The 23,746-nt window shown below is 44.9% G+C and overlaps 1 protein-coding gene across 5 annotated transcripts in view; it reads right to left on the bottom strand.

The window, feature by feature from the left end:
• Positions 1–23,746, bottom strand: part of sema3b (sema domain, immunoglobulin domain (Ig), short basic domain, secreted, (semaphorin) 3B) — a 298,402-nt gene that overhangs the window by 99,367 nt on the left and 175,289 nt on the right. For all 5 annotated transcript variants that reach the window (XM_068052095.1, XM_068052094.1, XM_068052098.1 and 2 more), the window contains exon 3: positions 3,782–3,936. In XM_068052095.1, coding sequence (XP_067908196.1) covers positions 3,782–3,936 — 155 coding nt within the window. The remainder of the gene's footprint in view (positions 1–3,781; positions 3,937–23,746) is intronic.

Genomic DNA, 23,746 nt, shown 5'->3' with positions numbered 1-23,746 from the left:
CTCCCCTTCCCCTACTCTCTCATCTCCTGCTGCTGCTCCTCCCCCGATGAGCAGTCCCCTTCCAGGGCCTCATTGTACTGAAGATCCACATCTCTCTGGAGGGCCGTAATGGACAGCGCAGCAGACCACCACAATGACTGAGACCCTTGCAGAAGGGTATTACAAGGTGCCACCTGACCGGGCCAGGCATCTGAATCACACCTTCAGAAGCCCAATGGCCTTCTCAATGATTGTCCTGCTGAGCAGATGGCACTGCTTGTATCGCCTCTAAGCCTCTGTCTCTGGCTTCCATAGAGGGGTCAGTAGCCACCTCTTCAAGGGATATCCTTTGTCCGCTAGGATCCCCCCCCCACATGCTTTGGGGATTGGAGAAAAAATCTGAAGCAGCCTGGACTGCTGGAGGATGAATGAGTCATGGTAACTGCCAGGAAAGTGAGCACACACATGGAGGAAGCTCTTGTTGTGGTCACAGACCAGTTGGACGTTGAGGGAGTGGGAGCCCTTCCTGTTAGAGGATCTCACTGACCAATCGCTGGGTGCCTTGATGGTCACATGGATGCAATCAATGATGCCCTGCACCAGGGTGAGGCCAACGTTGGAGGTGATACCCAATGCCCTCTGTTCCTGCGCAGGCCATATTTGTCATGAAATGAATGTGCTGTCCAACTTTGGCAAAGAGGCCATCAGTGACCAGCGTGATGCAGTGGTGTGCAGCCATTTTGGAGATGCCACTGAGGTCCGCAGCTGATCCCTGGAAGGAGGCAGAAGCGAAGAGCTTCAAGGCCAGAGTGACTTTGATGGCCATTGGCAGGGCCTGGTGACCAGTGCTGCAAGGTGTGAGGTCTTCAGCACAGAAGTCTGTGACCATCTGCCTGGAGGGTCGCAGTCTCCTGCAACACTGGGTCTCAGTCATCTCCAGGTAGCTCCCTCTTCCACGGTAGATCCTGTGTTGAGGGTGTTGATCCTCTGTTGCTTTCCTGCCCCTCTTTCCTCTCCTTGCTCTCCTGATGCCCGGGGTTCTGCCCTTCCTGTGGATGGCATTGCCTCTCATTGCCACTGGGCCCAAAATCTGACAGTCAAACGCTCATTGGCAACTCAAAGCTTCCTTCTTAGCAGGTAGCCACCCAATTGTCCTTGGCAGCCTTTCCCCCTGCTCTTCTGCCCCTGCGATGCCAGTGGGTGCCAACACTGCTCAAAGCCCAGATGCTGAATGCCCACCCTTCCTGCCACCCGAACAGTGCTAAAGATACCCTCTGGCCAATTGCTGAGTCCTCCTTTGCCCCGTTAGCCCTCTGATGGGGCCAGGGTGATGCCCTGGAGCAGGGATGACTGACTCCCCACTTTTTACCATTCTCCCTTCAGCTGGTCTGTCTCTGAAGGTGCGGGTAACCCATGTGCCCCTTTAAAACTTTAACACCAACCTGTGACAAGCTCCTAATGAATTTTTAAACAGCTATAATTGGCCTCAGTTTGGAGGAGAGAGAGACTCTTGTTCAGCCCTCCCCTCACCCTGGTGATTACTGTCGGCGCCAGGAACAGCATCTTGAAATTGACATGCCACCCGGCGCTGGTATTTTTCAGGAGCTCCCCACCTCCATTCCTGACTTGAGGGGGCCCTGAAAATTCAGCCCATGGATAGGTCCTCGGATCAGTGACTAGTCTCGGATGACATGGCTGATCTCAGCCTGCTTTGTAAAGACATATACCTGAGCTAGGATATTGGTGAGAAAGCCCCAGGGGACTGCTCCCAACCTTTGTCTAGATACCCCTGTTTGACACATGAGTGTGATAACCATCAGCAAGGAAAGGATTTGGCCCAGCTACATACCACATTGGTGATTCAGCCTGCCAACAGTGTCTTGGGTAAGGAGTTAGTTTCGCTCTCTTTCCCTAAGTCAGAAGTCTGTGGGTTTAAGCCCCATTGCAGGAATTAACCCAGGCTGATGCTTCAGGACACTGTTGAGAGAGCACCATCTTTCAGAGCAGATATTAAACTGAAGCCCTGTTGGCCTATTCAGGTGGATACAAAAGATCCCTCGATAAAATTAAAAAGAGCAGGATGCTCTGCTAATATCCTGGTTAGTGCTCCTTCCTCAAAGACCACCACCAACAACAGGTAAACTAGTCATTCTTTTCATTGCTATTTGTGGATCTTGTGTGAAAATTGCTTGCCATACATAAGAGCAGTGCACTTCAAAAGAAGTTCTATTGATATGAAGCACTTTAGAATACACTGAGGAACAGGTAAGGTACTATGTAATTCACGTTCTTTCTTCTGTACTTGGGGGCAGGTGCCCAACGATTGGGACCCCAAAGAGAATCAAGAATGGTTTCAAAAAGAAGAGGGAATAAAAACGAAGAACAGTGTGGGGAAATTCTCTTGATTGATTAAATAGATTTTCCCAGCAGCTGGATCAAAACGTTTTAGAGCTTTCTACCAACAAGTGTTACAAAACTTTTCGCAGCCAGAAGACATTTGATAAGGTGCCACATCAAAGGTTATTGCAGAAAATAAAAGCTCATGTTGTAGGGGGTAATATATTGGCATGGATAGAAGATTGGTTATCTAACAGAAAACAGAGAGTAGGCATAAATGGGTCATTTTCTGGTTGTCAAGATGTAACGAGTGGTGTGCCACAGGGATCAGTGCTGGGGCCTCAACTTTTTACAATTTATATAAATGACTTAGATGAAAAGACTGACGGTATGGTTGCGAAATTTGCTGATGACACAAAGATAGGTAGGAAAGTAACTTGTGAAGAGGACATAAGGGGATTACAAAGGGATATAGATAGGTTAAGTGACTGGGCAAAGACCTGGCAAATGGAGTATAATTTGGGAAAGTGTGAAATTGTCCACTTTGGTAGGAAGAATATAAAAAGGAAACATATTATCTAAATGGTGAGAGATTGCAGAGCTCTGAGATGCAGAGGGATCTGGGTGTCCTAGTGCATGAATCACAAAAGGTTAGTATGAAGGTACAGCATGTAATTAGGAAAGCTAATAGAATGTTATTGTTTAATGCGAGGGGAATTGAATACAAAAGTAGGGCGGTTATGCTTCAGTTATACAGGGCATTGGTGATAATACATCTGGTGTACTGTGTACAGTATTGGTCTCTTTATTTAAGGAAGGATGTAAATGCATTGGAAGCAGTACAGAGAAGGTTTACTAAACTAATACCTGGAATGGGCGGGCTGTCTTACGAGGAAAGATTGAACAGGCTAGGCATGTATCGGCTGGAATTTAGAAGAGTAAGAGGTGACCTGATTGAAACATATAAGATCCTGAGGGGTCTTGACAGGGTGAATGTGGAAAGGATGTTTCCCCTTGAGGGAGAATCTCAAACTAGGGGACACTGTTTAAAAATAAGGGGTCACCCATTTAAGACAGAGATGAGGAGAAATTTTTTCTCTCAGAGGGTCGTGAATCTTTGGAATTCACTCCCTCAAAAGGCGGTGGAAGCAGAGTCTTTGACTATTTTTAAGGCAGAGGTAGATAGTTTGTTGATAAGCAAGGGGGTGGAAGGTTATCGGGGGTAGGTGGAAATGAGGAGTAATCAGTTCAGCCATGAACTTATTGAATAGCGGAGCAGGCTCGAAGGGCCGAGTGGTCTACTTCTGCTCCTAATGCATATGTTCGTATGTTCTCATTGTCTCCTTCACCTCCCTAATTGCAATGTAAATCGTTAAATCATTAATCAGCATCCTTCAGAAAGTCAGCTTCTTGAATAGTTAAGCCCTCAGACTGGCCAGATATAGTCCATGTGAGCCTTAATCACCTTCTTGTCGTGTTTGCTGATGTTTTCCAGGTTGAGAGTGATGAGATAATTCTTTGCTCCGACAAATAATTTGCCTCTCTCCTCATCCAGCAACAGAGTGTTGTAACAGCACGAATAATTCAGCTGGTAGGTGACAACACCTCGGGAAACCAGATCTGAAAAGATAAACGCATGGGTCAGCTTCCATGTCAAAAGACAATTAGCATCATGCACTAAAATATAATCAATCTACTTTCAAATTGTTGTGCATGTAATTTATTCTGTTTATCCTGGGGTAAAACTGCGCTGCATAATATTGGAGTAAATGTTTTCATTTACAATTTTGGATGAAATTTCATTGTTTTCTATTTTAAAGGAAGGGACAATGTGTGGGTTGGAGCGCCATTAAAATAACTGACACAGGAGGGTTGGTAACCAGAGGACAGAGATTGAAGATAATTAGCAAAGGAACCAGAGGGGCGAGGAGGAGAATTTTTTTACGCAGGGGAGTTGGCAGTGGCACAATGGGACGAATAGCCTCCTTCTAAGCTGTATGAATCTATGATTACAGCTTTTGTGTGAAATTTTGCCCATCGTTTTTGGAAGTTTGCTGATTGAGCATTACACGTCAGGCTAGCAGCTGTAGTGTATCTGATATAAGATGAAATTTAAAGCAGAAAACTTACACGGAATGCATATTTCACAAAAGGTGTTGAAATAGCCGGGATGAAGTTGAAATAGAGACCAAGGAATCTTAGTACAGGAGAGGCTAAAGGATATCCAACCAATGCAGAACAACAATCAATAAAGCCAACAGGATGTTGAATTACAGAAATATGACAGTGGAATATAATTCAAAGGAGGTTATTATCAAACTTTATAGTGTTCTAGTCAGACAGTGCCTTAAATACCATAAATCCACTTCTGGTCAACAAAAGGGAAGTACAAAAGTAAAGAGTTATGCTAAACCTTTATAAATCACAGGTTAGGCTCAGCTGGAGTTCTGTCCAATTTTTAAAAACTTGTTCAGAGGATGTGGGCGTCGCTGGCTAGGCCAGCATTTATTGTCCATCCCTAATTTCCCTTGAGAAGGTGGTGGTGAGCTGCCTTCTTGAACCGCTGCAGTCTGCGAGGTGTAGGTACACCCACACTGCTGTTAGGGAGGGAGTTCCAGGATTTTGACCCAGTGACAGTGAAGGAACTGTGATATAGTTCCAAGTCAAGATGGTGTGTGACTTGGAGGGGTTGGAGGGGAACATGCAGATGCTGGTGTTCCCATGTGTCTGCTGCCCTCGTTCTTCTAGGTCGTGGGTTTGGAAGGTGCTGTCAAAGGATCCTTGGTGCGTTCCTGCAGTGTATCTTGTAGATGGTAAACACTGTGGCACTGTGCACCGCTGGTGGAGGGACTGAATGTTTAACATGGTACATGGGGTGCCAATCAAGTGGACTGCTTTGTCTTGGATGGTGTCGAGCTTCTTGAGTGTCGTTGGACATGTACGCATCCAGGCAAGTGGAGAATATTCCATCACACTGCTGACTTGTGCCTTGTAGATGTGGAAAGGCTTTGGGGAGTCAGGAGATGAGTTACTCGCCACAGAATTCCCAGCCTCTGACCTGCTCTTGTAGCCACAATATTTATATGGCTGGTCCATTTCAGTTTCTGGTCAATAGTAACCCCCAGGATTTTGATGGTGGGAGTGATAATGATAATGCCATTGAATGTCAAGGGGATATGGTTAGATTCTCTCTTGTTGGAGATGGTCCTTGCCTGGCACTTGTGGGACATGAATATTACTTGCTACTTATCAGCCCAAGGCTGGATATTGTCCAGGTCTTGCTGCATCTGAGGAATCACGAATGGTACTGAACACTGTGCAATCATCAGCAAACATTTCCAATCTGACCTTATGTTGGAGGGAAGTTCATTGATAAAGCAGCTCAAGATGGCTGGGCCTAGTACACTACCCTGAGGAATACTTGCGGTGATGTTCTTGAGCTGAGATGGTTGACCTTCAACGACCACACCAACTTCCTTTGTGCTATGTATGACTCCAATCGGTGAAAAGTTTTCCCCCTGATTCCCATTGACTTCAATTTTTCTCGGGCTCCTTGATGTCACACTCGGTCAAATGTTGCTTGATGTAAAGGGTAGTCACTCTTATCTCACCACTGGATTTCTGCTCTTTTGTCCATGTTTAGACCAAGGCTGTAATGAGGTCTGGAGACGAGTGACCCTGATGGAACCGCAGCCTCTCAGCTCCAGCGACCTGGGTTCAGTTCTGGGTACTGCCTGTGCGGAGTCTGCAAGTTCTCCCTGTGACCGCGTGGGTTTCCGCCGGGTGCTCCGGTTTCCTCCCACAGCCAAAGACTTGCAGGTTGATAGGTAAATTGGCCATTGTAAATTGCCCCCAGTGTAGTTGGTGGTAGGAGAATGGTGGGGATGTGGTAGGGAATATGGGATTACTGTAGGATTAGTATAAATGGGTGGTTGTTGGTTGGCACAGACCCGGTGGGCCGAAGGGCCTGTTTCAGTGTTGTATCTCTAAATAAATAAACCCAAACTGAACATCGGTCAGCAGGTTATTGGTGAGTTAGTGCTGCATGATGGCAATGTCAATGACACCTTCCATGACTTTTCTGATGATTGAGAGTAGACTGATGGACGATAATTGGCCGGATTGGATTTGTCCTGCTGTTTGTGGACAGGACATATCCAGGTAATTTTCCACATTGTCGGATAGATGCCAGTTGTAGCTGTACTGGAACAGCTTTGCTAGGGGAACAGCTAGTTCTGGAGCACAAGTCTTCAATACTACAGCTGCGATGTTGTCAGGGTCTATATCTTTTGTTGAATCCAGTGCTTTCAGCTGTTTCTTCATATCAAGAGGGGTGAATCAAATTAGCTGAAGACTGGCATCTATGATGCTGAGGACATGGGGAGGTGTTCAACTGTAGCCACCACAAGGCCTTGGAGAGCCTCATCCTGCCTGTGCTGACTCGGAAAGGGCTATACAAATTAGGCCCACTACCCTCAGCTCTTTCTCCATAGCCCTGTAAATTTTTCCCCTTCAAGTATTTATGCAATTTCTTTTGAAAGTTGCTATTGAATCTGCTTCCATCGTCTTTTCAGGCAGAGCGTTCTACATCACAACAACTTGCTGCATAAACAAATTCTCCTCACCTTCCTTCTGGCTCTTTTGCCAATTCCCTTAAATCTGTGGGTTTTTTAAACTTGGTTCCTGGGATGTAGGCATCACTGGCTAGGCCAGCATCTATTGCCCATCCCTAATTACCCTTGAGAAGGTGGTGATGAGCTGCCTTCTTGAACCACTGCAGTCCATGTGGTGTAGGTACACCCACAGTGCTTTTTCTGTAGCAATTTGATACAACTGAGTGGCTTGCTAGGCCATTTCAGAGGGCAGTTAAGAGTCAATCACATTGCTGTGGATCTGGAGTCATGTGTAGGCCAGACCGGGTAAGGATGGCAGATTTCCTCCCTTAAAGGATATTAGTGAACCAGATAGGTTTTTAACGACATTCCAATTGTGTCATGATCATTATTAAAGAAACTAGCTTTTGATTCCAGATTTACCGACCCTTCTGCCAGTGGAAACAGTTTCTCCTTAATTTACTCCATCAAAACCCTTCATGATTTTAAATGTCTCAATTAAATCTCCCCTTAAACTTCTCTGCTCGAAGGAGAACAATCCCAGCTTCTCCAGTCTCTCTGAAGTTCCTCATCCCTGGTACCATTCTAGTAATTCTTCTCTGATCTTGTGACTACAACATGGGTTTAAGAATCAGTCACATAATATTTTTGGAACTGTGAATGGTGACCAGGGACTGTCTCTGAGGTATACATTCACCTCTGAACCAACAGGATGTGAGGCTGGTGACCTTGTAATGGGAACCCTCTCTATCCAGCATTCCTTTTCCGACAGTAGCTACTCAAGTTCAGAACTATCCTGGGACTCTGGCTCCCAGTAAACGTAATCTAATAATGCCCAGGCCACGGAAGCTATTTGCCGGAAAACCTTCTGCTTATGGCTTTATAATAAATTATAAATGTTAAAAAAATAGCAGAAGTTATTAATGAGAAACCCTCAGCAATAAATGTTTAACTTCACACAAGTTTACATTTCACATTAATTACCATCAAATGCTGTTTCAATTATGCAGTTAAGCGACTGGCTAAATCAGACTAAAGGACGGAGATTGTAAGTGGAGGGTTGCTATTCCTTTATGATTTGATGCTGGGTTATTAGGAAGTGTAAGAGCTACTTATGAATAGTACAGTTATGTACTTATGTATTATGACAGAGCAAACAAAATAGGAGTGATCCTTTATTCAGTATATACCTTAAAGGCTAATGGGGGTGGTAGTGTCTCTGCAATTACAAACCATCCCTTCATATCACACACTGCACTATCCTATACTGTGTGGCTACGGCTATTGAAAGACTGAAACAATGGCCAGGATTTTAACGACATGCCATGAGTCCCAACGTCAGGAGCAAACGTGGGTCCCTAGCTCGTGCGGGCAAACGACGGGACCGTGACAGCAATTTTACCATTGTGCCAATTAAGAGGCCGCTGCCAGGACCATCAACCAATTAAGGACGGCGGCCTGCCTCTCCGAACTGATGACTCAATCAGAGGGCTGGCAGCTCTGCAGATTCGGCAGTACCGTCAATAGAGGTGGCCACTGCTGAGGCTGCAGGAGATGGAGAGGGTGCCTCCATCTTAAGGCACCCTCAAAGGGCCCGTAAGAGATTTATTGATGTGCCGGGGCCGGACAGACAAGCAATCGGAGGGGCGAACCCTCCAGCAGTGGCGTCAGATCCGCCGGGGTGGCCATTGATGCTGGGGGGCCCCTCCTTAGTCCATGGAGCCTCTGGAAAGTAAGGTCCCCACTCGCTCCACCCTACCCCCACCCCCCTCCACCATGAGGCTGGGAGCTGGGAGGCTGTGTCGATGCAGCTGGCAAAGTGCCCACATGGGAGGAGGGCCATTCCAACACCAGTAAAATGGCGGCAGTGGCCGTCAAAAGCCAATCAATTGGCTTAATTGGCCGCCTGCCTCTGGTTGACAGGCATCCGAGCCACTACCATTCCCGTCGCTGGGAATATATGCTGGTGGCAGGAACACGTTGGGCTTCCCTCCTGATGCCTTTCACCATCACTTTACGACCTCTCCCACCTCCCAGCCTGTATCCAATGGGCTGGTAAAATTCTGGCCAATGAATATCATTGAATATAAATTGATTTCAGTATGTTCTTGTCAGTGATGGAGGATCAAGTCGAAGAGAATTGAAATGTCATCTTTTAATCTCCAATCCAGTGCCACACATATAGATCAAAACCTACAAGATTAGTATCTGTCTTCAAGATGCTAGACCAGAGGGCAGAGGGGGAAGAGGTGAAGAGAAGGCAATGGATCGGTTGCAGTGTGTGCTACTTTCAACACCTCCCTATTGATTATTTGGAGTTCCACTTGCTGTTTATGGGATCGTCGGTGCAGAGTGGGAGGTTGGGAATTACATGAAGCCAAGTGTCTGTATGGTTATTTGTTTCATGTCAACTTGGTCAGCAAGACAAACTTGAGAACATTTACTGGCCCAAAACATTATGGAGGTCCAATTAAAGTGGTTATACAATCATAGAATAGCACAGCATAGAAGGAGACTATTCAGCCTATCGAGTCTTTCGAAGAGCAATCCAATTAATCCCACTCCCCCTCCCCCCCTCACCTCATTTCCCTGTTATATTTTTTCCTTCAAGTATTTATCCAATTCCCTTTAGTAGGCTACTATTGAATCTGTATCCATCACCCTATCAGGAAGTGCATTCCAAATCCTAACCACTTGTTATGTTTTTCCTCATGTCACCTCTGTCTCTTTTGCTAATCACCTTAAATCTGAGTCCTTTGGTTTACGATCCTTCAGCCATTTGAAACAATTTCTCTTTATTTACTTTAACCAAACCTTGTTTCCAGTAATTCTTCTATGCCCCTCCACACAAAGGAACACATCCAGATTGGACTGGTATCTCCTACAATGCTTCTCCCCATTCCTGGAAAGGCAAGTGGTTTGAGCTTGTGTTTGCTCTCCATGCTACCTCCACAGAGCATCCGTGAGGCTGAGATCATCGTGGATAGCACGTACAGGGCAGTGGTCACACCGCAGGTAAAGAATGCTCAGGCAGAAAGGGAATGGGTGACCGCCAGGCAGAGTAGAAGAACTAGATAGGTAGTGCATGAGTCCCCTGAGTCCATCTTTATCTCTAACAGATATTCCACTTTTGATACTGTCGGGGCAGATAGCTTCTCAGGGGAATGCAGCAAGAGCCAAGTCTGTGGCACCACGGGTAGCTCAACTGCACAGGAGGGGAGGAAAAGGAGTGGGAGAGCTATAGTGATAGGGGATTCTATTGTAAGGGGTACAGATAGGCGTTTCTGTGGCTGCAAAAGTGACTCCAGGATGGTATGTTGCCTCCCTGGTGCTAGGGTCAAGGATGTCATGGAGTGGCTGTAAGACATTCTGAAGGGGATGGGTGAACAATCAGAGGTCGTGGTTCACATTGGTACCAATGACATAGGTAGAAAGAGGGATGAGGTCCTGCAACAAGAATTTAGGGAGCTAGGTAGCAAGTTAAAAAGCAAGACCTCAAAGGTTGCAATCTCTGGATTACTCCCGGTGCCACGTGCTAGTGAGTATAGGAATAGGAGGATAGAGCAGATGAAAGCGTGACTGAGGAGATGGTGCAGGAGGGAGGGCTTTAGTTTCCTGGATCTGTTTCTGGCAAAGGTGGGACCTGTCCAAGTTGGACGGGTTGCACCTGAACTGGAAGGGGACCAACATCCTTGCTGGGAGGTTTGCTAGTGCTGTTGGTGGGAGGCGGGGGGAGGGGGTTAAACTAATTTGGCAGGGGGGTGGGATACAGAGTGGAGTTACAGTAAGGGGTGATGCACAGTCAAATATAGAAGAGAAACTGAGTCAGTCTGGAAGGCAGAGCAACTATAGACCTGTTAAGGCACAAATGAAAAATGCAAGGCTGGATTGCGTCAATTTTACTAGTAAGGCAGATGAATTGAGGGCGATGATCAGCACATGGGATTATGATATTATTGCTATCACGGAGACATGGTTGAGGGAGGGGCAGGACTGGCAGCTCAATATTCCAGGGTATAAAATCTACAGGCGTGACATGGGGAGGGAGTAAAAGAGGATTGCACTGTTGATCAAGGAGTCAATTACTGCAGTAAGGAGGGATGATATCTTCGAAGGTTCCTCAAATGAGGCCACATGGGTAGAACTTAAAAGCAAAAAGGGGGTATAAACTTGGCTGGGAATGTACTACAGGCCTCCAAACAGTCAGGGAGAGATAGAGGAGCAGATATGTAGGCAAATCTCAGACAGGTGTAAAAATAATAGGGTAATAATAGTAGGGGACTTCAACTTCCCCAAATTCAACTGGGATAGTCTTAATGCAAAAGGCTTAAAGGGGGCGGAATTCTTAAAATGCATACAGGAGAGCTTTTTGAGCCAGCACGTAGAAAGTCCAACAAGAGAAGGGGCAGTACTGGACCTAATCCTAGGGAAGGAAGCCAGACAAGTGGGAGAAGTGTCAGTGGAGGAGCATTTCGGGGATAGTGACCATAATTCTGTAAGATTTAAGGTAGTTATGGAAAAGGACAAAGATGAACTGGAAATAAAGATACTGAATTGGGGGAAGGCCGATTTCAATATGATAAAACAGGATCTGGCCAAAATGGACTGGGAGCAGCTACTTGTAGGAAAGTCTAAATCAGACCAGTGGGAGTCATTCAAAGAGGAAGTAGTGAGAGTTCAGAGCCAACGTGTACCCGTTAAGGTGAAGGGTAGGACCAACAAGTCCAGGGAACCCTGGATGTCAAGGGATATAGAGGATTGGATAAGGAAAAAAAAAAAGGAGGCTTATGGCAGATTCAGAGTGCTGAAAACAGCGGAGGCCCTAGAGGAGTATCGAAAGTGCAGAGGGGAAAGTAAAAAAGTAATTAGGAGAGCAAAGAGGGGACACGAAAAACACTGGCAGGCAAGATAAAGGAAAATCCTAAGGCATTTTATAAATATATTAAGGGCAAGAGGATACCGAGGGAAAGAGTCGGGCCCATTAGGGACCAAAGTGGCAATCTGTGTGTGGAGCCAGAGGACATAGGAGAGGTTTTAAATGATTACTTTTCATCAGTGTTCACTATGGAGAAGGACAATGTAGGTGTAGAGATCAGGGAGGGGGATTGTGATATACTTGAACATATTAACATTGAATGGGAGGAAGTATTAGCTGTTTTAGCAGGCTTAAAAGTGGATAAATCCCCAGGCCCAGATGAGATGTATCCCAGGCTGTTATGTGGGGCAAGAGAGGAGATAGCAGGGGCTCTGACACAAATTTTCAAATCCTCTATGGACACAGGAGAGGTACCAGAGGACTGGAGGACAGCGAATGTGGTACCATTATTCAAGAAGGGTAGCAGGGATAGACCAGGTAATTACAGGCCAGTGAGTCTAACATCAGTGGTAGGGAAACTATTGGAAAAATTTCTGAGGGGCCGGATTAATCTCCACTTGGAGAGGCAAGGTTTAATCAGGGATAGTCAGCATGGCTTTGTCAGGGGGAGATTGTGTCTAACTAACTTGATTGACTTTTTCGAGGAGGTGACTAGATGTGCAGTTGAGGGTAAAGCAGTTGATGTAGTCTGCATGGACTTCAGTAAGGCTTTTGATAAGGTCCCGCATGAAGATTGGTTAAGAAGGTAAGAACCCATGGGATCCAGGGCAATTTGGCAAATTGGATCCAAAATTGGCTTAGATGGAAGGAGGCGGAGGGTAATGGTTGAGGGTTGTTTTTGCGAGTGGAAGCCTGTGACCCGTGGTGTACCACAGGGATCGATGCTGGGACCCTTGCTGTTTGTAGTGTGTACATTAATAATTTAGACGTGCATATAGGAGGTATGATCAGTAAGTGCACAGATGACACGAAAATTGGTGGTGTCGTAAATAGTGAGGAGTAAAGCCTTAGTTTACAGGACGATACAGATGGGCTGGTAAGATGGGTGGAGCTGTGACAAATGAAATTTAATCCTGAGAAGTGTGAGGTGATGCATTTTAGGAGGACCAACAAGGCAAGGGAATATACAATGGATGGTTGGGCCCTAGGAAGTACAGAGGGTCAGAGGGACCTTGGTGTACTTGTCCATCGATCACTGAAGGCTGCAGCACAGGTAGATAAGATGGTTAGGAAGGCATATGGGATACTTACCTTTTTTTGCCGAGGCACAGAATATAAGAGCAGGGAGGTTATGAGGGAGCTGTATAAAACGCTAGTTAGGTCACAGCCCGAGTACTGTGTACAGTTCTGGATACACCATAGGAAGGGTGTGATTGCACTGGAGAGGGTGCAGAGGAGATTCACCAGGATGTTGCCTGGGCTGGAGCATTTCAGCTGTGAAGAGAGACTGAAAAGGCTAGAGTTGTTTTCCTTAGAGCAGAGAAGGCTGAGGGGGGACATGATTGAAGTATACAAAATTATGAGGGGCATTAATAGGTTAGATAGGAAGAAACTTTTTGCCTTAGCGGACGGGTCAATAACCAGGGGGGCATAGATTTAAGGTAAGGGGCAAGAGGTTTAGAGGGGATTTGAGGAAAATATTTTTCACCCAGAGGGCGGTTGGAATCTGGAATGCGCTGCCTGAAGAGGTGGTACAGGCAGGAACCCTCACAACATTTAAGAAGTATTTCGATGAGCACTTGAAAGGCCATAGCATACAAGTGCTGGAAAATGGGATTAGAATAATTAGATGCTTGATGGCCAGCACAGGCACAATGAGCCGAAGGGCCTGTTTCTGTGCTGTATAACTCTATGACTTTATGACAGAAACCGAGCTGACTCACACGCATGACTCATCTATGGATCATGCTGCACCGACTCGTGAGTCAATGCAAACATTCGGCATTGGGACTTTCAACTGCTCTTTTCAAGAACTTATCTTTCCTCTCACTGCCACTGATCAAAACACTTCAAGTGCATATTGAACACAGGAACAGGAATGGGCCATTTAACCCTTCTAAACCTGTTCTGCCATTAAATTCAATCATAGATAATGTGTACCTCAACTCCATTTACCCAGCCTTGCTCCTAAGAAAAATCAGTCTACCTCAGTCTTGAAAAAGCCTCAACCTCTTGGGTGAAGAGAGTTCCAGATTGCCCCAATTACCCTTTGTGTGAAAAATTACTTCCTTATTTCACTCCGAAGTGGCCTAGCTCTAATTTTAAGACCATGCGTCTTCATTCTGGGTTTCCCATTGGAAGAAATAGTTTCTCTGTATCTACCCTATTGAATCCTTTTTCAGTTTAAAGACCTTGATGAGATTACCTCCCAACTGTTGAAACTCAAGAAAACGCAAGCCAAATTTATGCTAGATGGAGGTTATCCACTTTGGATCCAGGAAAGACAAATCAGATTATTCTCTTAATGGTAAGAAACTAGAAACTGTGGAGGAGCAAAGAGATTTGGGCGTCTACATGCATAAATCGCTAAAAGCTAGTACACAGGTACAAAAGGAAACACGTGCATTTCTAGAGTGCCTTTCATGACCTCAGGACATCCCAAAGTGCTTTATAGCCAATGAATTACTTTTGAAATGTAGTCGCTGTTTGTAAAAGAGGAAAAACGGCAACCAATTTGTACACAGTGAACTCCCGCAAACAGCAATATGATAATGACCAGATAATCTGTTTTTGTAAAGTAATCAAAACATTGAGTTAAAATTGATTCTTGGCTTTTGTTCATGTGCAATACATGTTAAACCACAGTTTACAATCAGCAGGATCAATGCGTCGGGTCGCAGGAAATCCAGAACCTGATAGGCCTCTGTAGACAAGACAATGTTCATCAAATCTTGTGCATTTTCTAGTGGGATAAGGTAATGTGCCTTCATGATCATGACTGGAAATTAAAACAAGGTTTAAAAGGGAATTCTCACCCCGGTAAACGAGCAGTTTATCTGGCATGGGCATTGAAATGAGTGGAATAATGTGGCAAGAATCGCCATTGCCCTGGCAACCAAATGTCTTAAGGCTTGGGCAGATTTCAGAATGGGCTCTTCTTAGAACTCATTTAGTTTGGTAAAATACCCCAGTATATTGGTGAAACCCTTTTAAACAGCCTGGAGTTTCTGCTTCAATCTTTGCTAGTTAGGCTACAGTTCAAGTTTCCGCAATAGCTTATTTGCATGATCACAAACCCAAAATCTTCCCTGAACCTGTACGATGGGTCAGCATAATAGAATGTGATCAATTCTCTTTTTTTCCTTCTTTCCATCAAAAAGTATTCCTTGATAGAGTTAAGAGCAGTAACCTGATGCAGTTTATTAATGCAGCTGAAAAGCATTTTTAATCAGGGTATCCAGTCCTCTACCTGTGAGTAACCTGATTTAAAAATCACTTAAATGACTAAAATAGAACTAGACTGACTTATTTAATAGTTTCTTTGATGTGCACTAGTCAATTTTTTAGTAAATTAAATATTTTTTGATGTGAAAAAAAACTTTTAAAACATGCCTACGAGCGCTTGTGCACTGAAGAAATTGAGAGCGATTTCCAGAGTCTTCCTGAATCAGCGTAATCAGAGGAATCTCACAATCTCGATCTGGGGAGGCCTGGCTAGTGAGGATGGAGCCTGATCCAGGCAAATTGAATCTCGAACCAGCATAAAACATCGCAGAATAAGTAGTTTGGGACATCACTCACTAACATTTACAATTTGAGCATTGCTGAAAATAGAGACCTTTTGTCGAAGCTTTTCGTCTTGCACTCATCAGGACAATTTGCGAGAATACCAATGTAAGGGAAAGCAACAAATTTATACTGTATGAGTAGAGAGTGCTGATTGGTTGGCAAGTTGACTCTGGTAGAGGCGTTGGCATGGAGAATGCACCAGTTTATCGTGACTGACAGTGTACTAAGAATTACAATTTAAGATGGTCAGTAGGGCTCACAGTATGACTCACTTCCGCATACTGGAAGCTACATATATTAATATATAGGGCTCTGTTCTTTGCAGACAGAAAGAACATGTACACACATTGCACCTGTTTCAGCTAAACAAAAATAAGTATTGGCATTTGTTTGTTCATTTCTCAGGGCAATGCCTTGACCAGAGTCAAGCTACCTGGTTTAAATTTCAAACAAAGCTTGGCAATTAACTGTCAGTCACCATAAGCTGGTGCATTCTCTATGGCAATGCCTCTACCACTCAGAGTCCACTTGCCAATCAATCAGCACTCTCTACTCATACCATATAAATTTCTTGCTTTCCCTTACATTGGTATTCTTGCGAATTTTCCTGATGAGTGCAAGACCAAAAGCTTCGACAAAATGTCTCTATTTTCATAATACTCAAGCTCTGTACAATCAAATGACTATTTGTTTACAGTTTTCTGATCTTTTGCGCGAGTTCAACCGATTCTGCCCGGAGTGTGCTGATGTTACTGGAGTACACAAGCTGAAACCCGACCCCCTTGTACATAATCACTGCATCCCTGTATAAGGAAGTTAGGTAGTAAGTTAAAAAAACAGGACCTCGAGGGTTGTAATCTCTGGATTACTCCCTGTGCCACGTGCCAGTGAGGCGAGAAATAGGAAGATAGTGCAGCTAAACACGTGGCTGAGCAGCTGGTGTAGAAGGGAGGGTTTCAGATATCTGGACGATTGGGCTCTCTTCAGGGACAGATGGGACCTGTACAAGAAGGACGGGTTGCATCTAAACTGGAAGGGCACTAATATCCTGGCTGCAAGGTTTGCTAGCGTCACTCGGGAAGGTTTAGACTAGTGTGGCAGGGGGGTGGGAACCAGAGCAGGAGGACAGCTAGTGAAGTAAATGAGGAGGACATAGTAAATAAGGCCAGTAGGACTAAGAGGAAGAGCAGGCAGGGAGATGTTGCTGAGCACAGCGGGACTGGTGGTCTGAAGTGCATTTGTTTCAATGCGAGAAATATAACAGGTAAGGCAGATGAACTTAGAGCTTGGATTAGTACTTGGAAATATGATGTTGTTGCTATTACAGAGACTTGGTTGAGGGAAGGGCAGGATTGGCAGCTAAATGTTCCAGGCTTCAGAAGCTTCAGGCGGGATAGAGGGGGATGTAAAAGGGGTGGGCGAGTTGCATTACTGGTTAAGGAGAATATCACAGCTGTACTGCGGGAGGACACCTCAGAGAGGTCATGCAGCGAGGCAATATGGGTGGAGCTCAGGAATAGGAAGGGTGCAGTCACGATGTTGGGGGTTTACTACAGGCCTCCCAACAGCCAGCGGGAGGTAGAGGAGCAGATATGTAGACAGATTTTGGAAAGATGTAAAGGTAACAGGGTTGTAGTGGTGGGTGATTTTAACTTCCCCAATATTGACTGGGACTCACTTAGTGCTAGGGGCTTGGATGGGGCAGAATTTGTGAGGAGCATCCAGGAGGGCTTCTTGAAACAGTATGTAGATAGTCCAACTAGGGATGGGGCCATTCTGGACCTGGTATTGAGGAATGAGCCCGGCCAGGTGGTCGAAGTTTCAGTGGGGGAGCATTTCGGGAGCAGTGACCATAATTCCACAAGTTTTAAGGTACTTGTGGATAAGGATAAGAGTAGCCCTCGGGTGAAGGTGCTAAATTGGGGGAAGGCTAATTATAACAATATTAGGCAGGAACTGAAGAATTTAGATCGGGGGCAGCTGTTTGAGGGTAAATCAACATCTGACATGTGGGAGCCTTTCAAACGTCAGCTGATTAGAATCCAGGACCAGCATGTTCCTGTGAGGAAGAAAGACAAGTTTGGCAAGTTTCGGGAAGCTTGGATAACACGGGATATTGCGAGCCTAGTCAAAAAGAAAAAGGAAGCATTTGTAAGGGCTGGAAGGCTAGGAACAGATGAAGCACTTGAGGAATATAAAGACAGTAGGAAGGAACTTAAGCAAGGAGTCAGGAGGGCTAAAAGGGGTCATGAAAAGTCATTGGCAAACAGGATTAAGGAAAATCCCAAGGCTTTTTATACATATATAAAGAGCAAGAGGGTAACCAGGGAAAGGGTTGGCCCACTCAAGGACACAGATGGGAATCTATGCGTGGAGCCAGAGGAAATGGGTGAGGTGCTAAATGAGTACTTTGCATCAGTATTCACCAAGGAGAAGGACTTGGTGGATGATGAGCTTAGGGAAGGGAGTGCAGATAGTCTCAGTCATCTCATTATCAAAAAGGAGGAGGTGTTGGGTGTCTTGCAAAGCATTAAGGTAGATAAGTCCCCAGGGCCTGATGGGATCTACCCTAGAATACTGAGGGAGGGAAGGGAAGAAATTGCTGGGGCCTTGACAGAACTCTTTGCATCCTCATTGGCTACAGGTAAGGTCCCAGAAGACTGGAGAATAGCCAATGTTGTTCCTTTGTTTAAGAAGGGTGGTAAGGATAATCCAGGAAATTATAGGCCGGTGAGCCTTACGTCAGTGGTAGGGAAACTATTAGAGAGGATTCTTCGGGACAGGATTTAGTCCCATTTGGAAACAAGCAAACTTATTAGCGAGAGACAGCATGGTTTTGTGAAGGGGAGGTCGTGTCTTACTAATTTGATTGAGTTTTTTGAGGAAGTGACGAAGATGATTGATGAGGGAAGGGCGGTGGATGTTGTCTATATGGACTTCAGTAAAGCCTTTGACAAGGTCCCACATGGCAGACTGGTGCAAAAGGTGAAGTCACACGGGATCAGAGGTGAGCTGGCAAGATGGATACAGAACTGGCTCAGTCACAGAAGACAGAGGGTAACAGTGGATGGGTGTTTTTCTGAATGGAGGGATGTGACTAGTGGTGTTCCGCAGGGATCAGTGCTGGGACCTTTGCTGTTTGTAGTATATATAAATGATTTGGAGGAAACAGTAGCTGGTCTGATTAGTAAGTTTGTGGACGACACAAAGGTTCGTGGAGTTGCGGATAATGATAAGGATTGTCAGAGGTTACAGCAGGATATAGATCGGTTGGAGACTTGGGCGGAGAAATGGCAGATGGAGTTTAATCCGGACAAATGTGAGGTAATGCATTTTGGAAGGTCTAATGCAGGTGGAAAGTATACAGTAAATGGCAGAACCCTTAGGAGTATTGACAGGCAGAGAGATCTGGGCGTACAGGTCCACAGGTCACTGAAAGTGGCAACGCAGGTGGATAAGGTAGTCAAGAAGGCATACGGCATGCTTGCCTTCATCGGTCAGGGCATAGAGTATAAAAATTGGCAAGTCATGTTGCAGCTGTACAGAACCTTAGTTAGGCCACACTTAGAATATTGCGTGCAATTCTGGTCGCCACACTACCAGAAGGACGTGGAGGCTTTGGAGAGGGTACAGAGGAGGTTTACCAGGATGTTGCCTGGTCTGTAGGGCATTAGCTATGAGGAGAGGTTGGAAAAACTTGGATTGTTTTCACTGGAACGACAGAGGTGGAGGGGTGACATGATAGAGGTCTACAAAGTTATGAGCGGCATGGACAGAGTGGATTAGTCAGAAGCTTTTTCCCAGGGTGGAAGAGTCAGTTACTAGGGGACATAGGTTTAAGGTGCGAGGGGCAAAGTTTAGAGGGGATGTGCGAGGCAAGTTTTTTTACACAGAGGGTGGTGAGTGCCTGGAACTTGCTGTCAAGGGAGGTGGTGGAAGCAGATACGATAGCGACGTTTAAGAGACATCTTGACAAATATATGAATAGGAAGGGAATAGAGGGATACGGTCCCCGGAAGTGCAGAAGGTGTTAGTTTCGGCAGGCATCAAGATCGGCGCAGGCTTGGAGGGCCGAATGGCCTGTTCCTGTGCTGCACTGTTCCTTGTTCTTTGTTCTTTATAATGCTGTAGTATTTGTACTGGGCTGTCACTCAGTGCCTTCAGTAACGCGGTCATTCGCAGCCTAATATTCACCTGGCAGCTGTGCACATGAGGGGGGAGAATAAGTTTTCTGAGTGTTCTCATCGGTGCCATGCGACACAACTTGATCACGCTTAACCTCAGAAATATTTAACTAAAATCATTTTTCTTTCACTCTTATCAATGCGATGGATTCTTCACAATTGAGTAAGTTCCCAGGTAACCCCGTGCATGAATTCCTAAGCTACTCAGTCACCTTTTTCTCTCAGGAGCAAAGTTTCCTGCTGTTCAATCTCAAAACCGTGCATTGCCTATGTAAATAAACACCAGCCATCTCCTCAGTAACCAAGTGACAAATGTTGAGCACCATCAAGTGTCGGTGGATTGGTTTTGCTTTTTTAAAAAAAAAATTGCTATATTTTTACTCCTTGTTTGTAAGGAAATGGACAGTTTTTAGCCTTTTGTCTCAAGTACACCCAACTGGGTCGCCAACTGTGGCTGGGCCTATTGCTGGAGTTTTCACCTCTAGGACCTCCCACCTCCAACTGCCTCGCCCCACACCCCCCAAATGCTCCTGTCGTTGGCCACCCAAACATCCATGCTCATGGCCCCCAACTTCCTACGACCAATTGGAAAGCAAGCAAACTCTTCATTACCCGACTGGATGATTCTTGACTGTCAGTCAAACCACCTTTTCCCTTCTCCATCTCCAAATATTTTATAACTAATAAATGAAAATGTTCAAAGAACATCGCTCAATTTTTTTTAAAAATAACTCTGCTTCTTCTCCTGTCCTGCTTTCCCAGAGATAAGCCAGATGCTGAGTAATTCCCTCTCACCTTTCTTAAATGAGTGAACCGACATGAAGGGCCAAGGCAAGACAAAGAGTTGGATAGGAAACACGATATGTCAAGAGGTAGCGGGCATGTTACGCCAAGTCTTAGGCCTCCTTTTTAATTGGTTCTCAGGGTTTGGAGGAGGCTGGCAATAGTGCATTTATAGCCCAACACTGGTCGTGAGTGCATTAAGAGTCAACCGTGTAACGTAGAATCGACACATAGACCAGGTTAGGTCGGGAGGCAGGATATTAAAATCCAGCAGGTTCACTAGTGACAACCCAGCAGTTTTCGCGAATTTTTTTCAAGTTATTAAAAACAATGTGCACCACACCTCAGAAAGGATATGCAGGCCTTAGAGGGGATGCAGCACAGATTCACCAGAATGATACCGGGGCTAAAAGGGTTAAGTTATGAGGACAGGTTGCAAGGCTTATATTCCATTGATTATAGAAAATTAAGGGGTGATCTATGAGATGTTGAAGATGATTAAAGGATTTAAAAGAGTAGATTAAAAAAAACTATTTCCTCTGCTGGAGGAGTACAGTACAGAACAAGGGGGCGTAATCTTAAAATTAGAGCTAGATCGTTCAGATGTGATGTCTGGAAGCACTTCTTCACACAAAGTTGTTGAGGCTGGGAATCAATTGAAAGTTAAAAACTGAAACTGTTAGAATTTTGTTAGTCAAGGGTATTAAGGGATATGGGACCAAGGCGAGTACTTGGAGCTATGATACAGATCAACCATTATCTAATTGAATGGTGGTACAGGCTTGACAGGCTAAATGATGTTCTCCTACTCTTATGATAAGTTGGTTGCAGAAGACACAACGAGCCAAAATATATTGCAAGACACCAGACCTTTAAAAACTTTCCCGATCAATTGCCAGCAGAATCTGCCAATTTTCGCTCGCAAGAATGAGACATCTTGGCACAGTAGTGCAGCCATTATAGGCACTCGAGAACGAGTATCACAACACACAACAGAGACACCACTCTAGTAGCATGCCTTCATGGCTTTCACTAATAGAGTGATTTTATTAATGAGAAATGGCACAAATTAAGGACACTTGAAATTACTCTCCTTCAATGCAACTCCACAGAACATTTTCATTTCCAACACACTTCTGATGATCAAGGCATAGAGAAGTGTGGATATTCTTATGGTTTTGCAGTAGTTCAGGAGCAGCAATTGTGTTTTAAACATGGTATTCAATCTGTTCCTCTCATTATTTCACTAATTATGTGCAAAGCTTTCATGCATACGTGGATGCAGAGAAACACAGACTGGTTTTGTCAGCCAGCTACCCAGTCTAGAGCTCTGAATGGCTTTCCCTTCATAAAAGCTCTCTCGCATTCCCACAGTGGCCTGTTCTGTTGGGATTCTTTCATCTAACAGGTAATTAGCATGTTGTGAGCCCAATTAAATGGCAAGAATGGTCAATTAAGACTGATCTAATTATGGGGGAGGGGATTACCCCATTCAAAAGCTCACAGACCACTTCAGACAGAAAGAGAAAGCAATGTAACTATTTTTACACCTCTTTCTATACTTAATGCTCAAGTAGGGATTAGACTGCATTTCTTTGTGTTTAATCTAGTCTGCAACATAAATGTGTTTTTTTCTGCCCCCCACCTAACTTTCTCTTCTCTCTTTCCCTCTTGAAAAAAGACTTGCATTTATATAGCGCCTTTCATGACCACAGGATGTCCCAAAGTGTTATACACCCAATTAAGTACTTTTTGAAGTGTAGTCACATTTGTAGTGTGGGAAGTGCAGCAGCCAATTTGCGCACAGCAAGATCCTACAAATAGCAATGAAATAATGACCAGATAAACTGTTTTTGTGCTGTTGGTCGAGGGATAAATATTGACCAGGACACCAGGGAGATTTCACCTGCTCTTCTTCAAAATAGTGCCGTGGAAACTTTTCTATCCATCTGAGAGGGCCTCAGTTTAATGTCACATCAAAAGACAACATTTCTGACAGTGCAGCACTCCCTCAGTCTCAGCCTAGAATTTGTACTCAAGTCTCTGAAGTGGGACTTAAACCTTCTGACTCAGAGGTGAGAGTGCAATTAAACGAGTCACAGCGAAGGTACTCATGAGAACTGGGGTACAAATCCAAAGGTGCCGGTGGTCCTACAGAACCAGGTTAGCCAGCAGACCCTTAAACCTGGAGAGATGTATTCCTGGAGGTTTAAGTATATGGCAACTGTCTCCTACCAGCCTGCCTCCACCATTGATCTACCAACATGTCCATCCTTATGTCACACAGCCTACCCAAGCCAACTGAGAAGAGAACAGATTCTGCATTACTTGACTGGATGATTATCCACTGCAGTCAAACTGCCCTTTTTCACCCCATCCAATATTTTTTGAACTAATAGTGAAAGGATTCAAAGAAAATTTTGGAAAAGCACCCCTTTTTTAATGCCCCAGTAATTTTTCTACAGATTTCTCTCAGCATTACAGTGCCCTGGAGATTAATCTTCAATTCCTGGAGACTCCAAAACTATTCTAGATGGCTGGTAATGCTAATCTCCAATCTTTGCTTCCTCCTTTGACTAGCCCCAACCAAGATCAGGAACTCACTGTGTGGTGAAACAGGAAATGGAGAACCTGTAGCCCACTGCTCCATGGAGTTGCACATTGGTTAACCTGCACAATGGTTTACAAATTCCCGGCCTTTTCCTTTTACTCATGCCAGCAATGTGTTCCATTTCCTCACTAAGGTATCTGCTCTACATCAATGGCAATAAACGCAGTCTATTTTCAGACGGATTGCAAGCAGTCCCCACTTTGTGGTCCTTGTTTCGCTAGCATTTTTCATGAAAGTCAGAAGAGGCACAGCTGGTATAGATGATAACTCTGGTAGGAAGCGGATGTGCTCCAAGGGGATACTCTCAGCTGATGTCATGCAGTCTGCATCTGTTCCAGTGCTTTAGTGAGGAAATTGAGGATGTACAGGGCCCAACCGGGAATTCATTTCAAAACTAGAAAGGATATTTATCTTACCATCTTGCAGTACTGATCCCTCAGATGGCTCGACAGTGAAGGTAGCTTCACTGGTCACCATTGGATAAATAACGAGTAACTTAACCTAATAGGACAATGTAGATCAGAAGTAGTAGGAAGTGCAGAGGATACTGGGAATGTAGAACTCTCCCCCCGAAAAAGCTGTTGAGGCTTGGTCAATTGAAAAATTCAAATCTGCGACTGGTAAGATTTTCATT

This window comes from Heterodontus francisci, chromosome 19, assembly GCF_036365525.1.
Source record: "Heterodontus francisci isolate sHetFra1 chromosome 19, sHetFra1.hap1, whole genome shotgun sequence".
Lineage (NCBI taxonomy): Eukaryota > Metazoa > Chordata > Chondrichthyes > Heterodontiformes > Heterodontidae > Heterodontus > Heterodontus francisci.
This window is presented reverse-complemented; position numbering and strand designations above follow the sequence as displayed.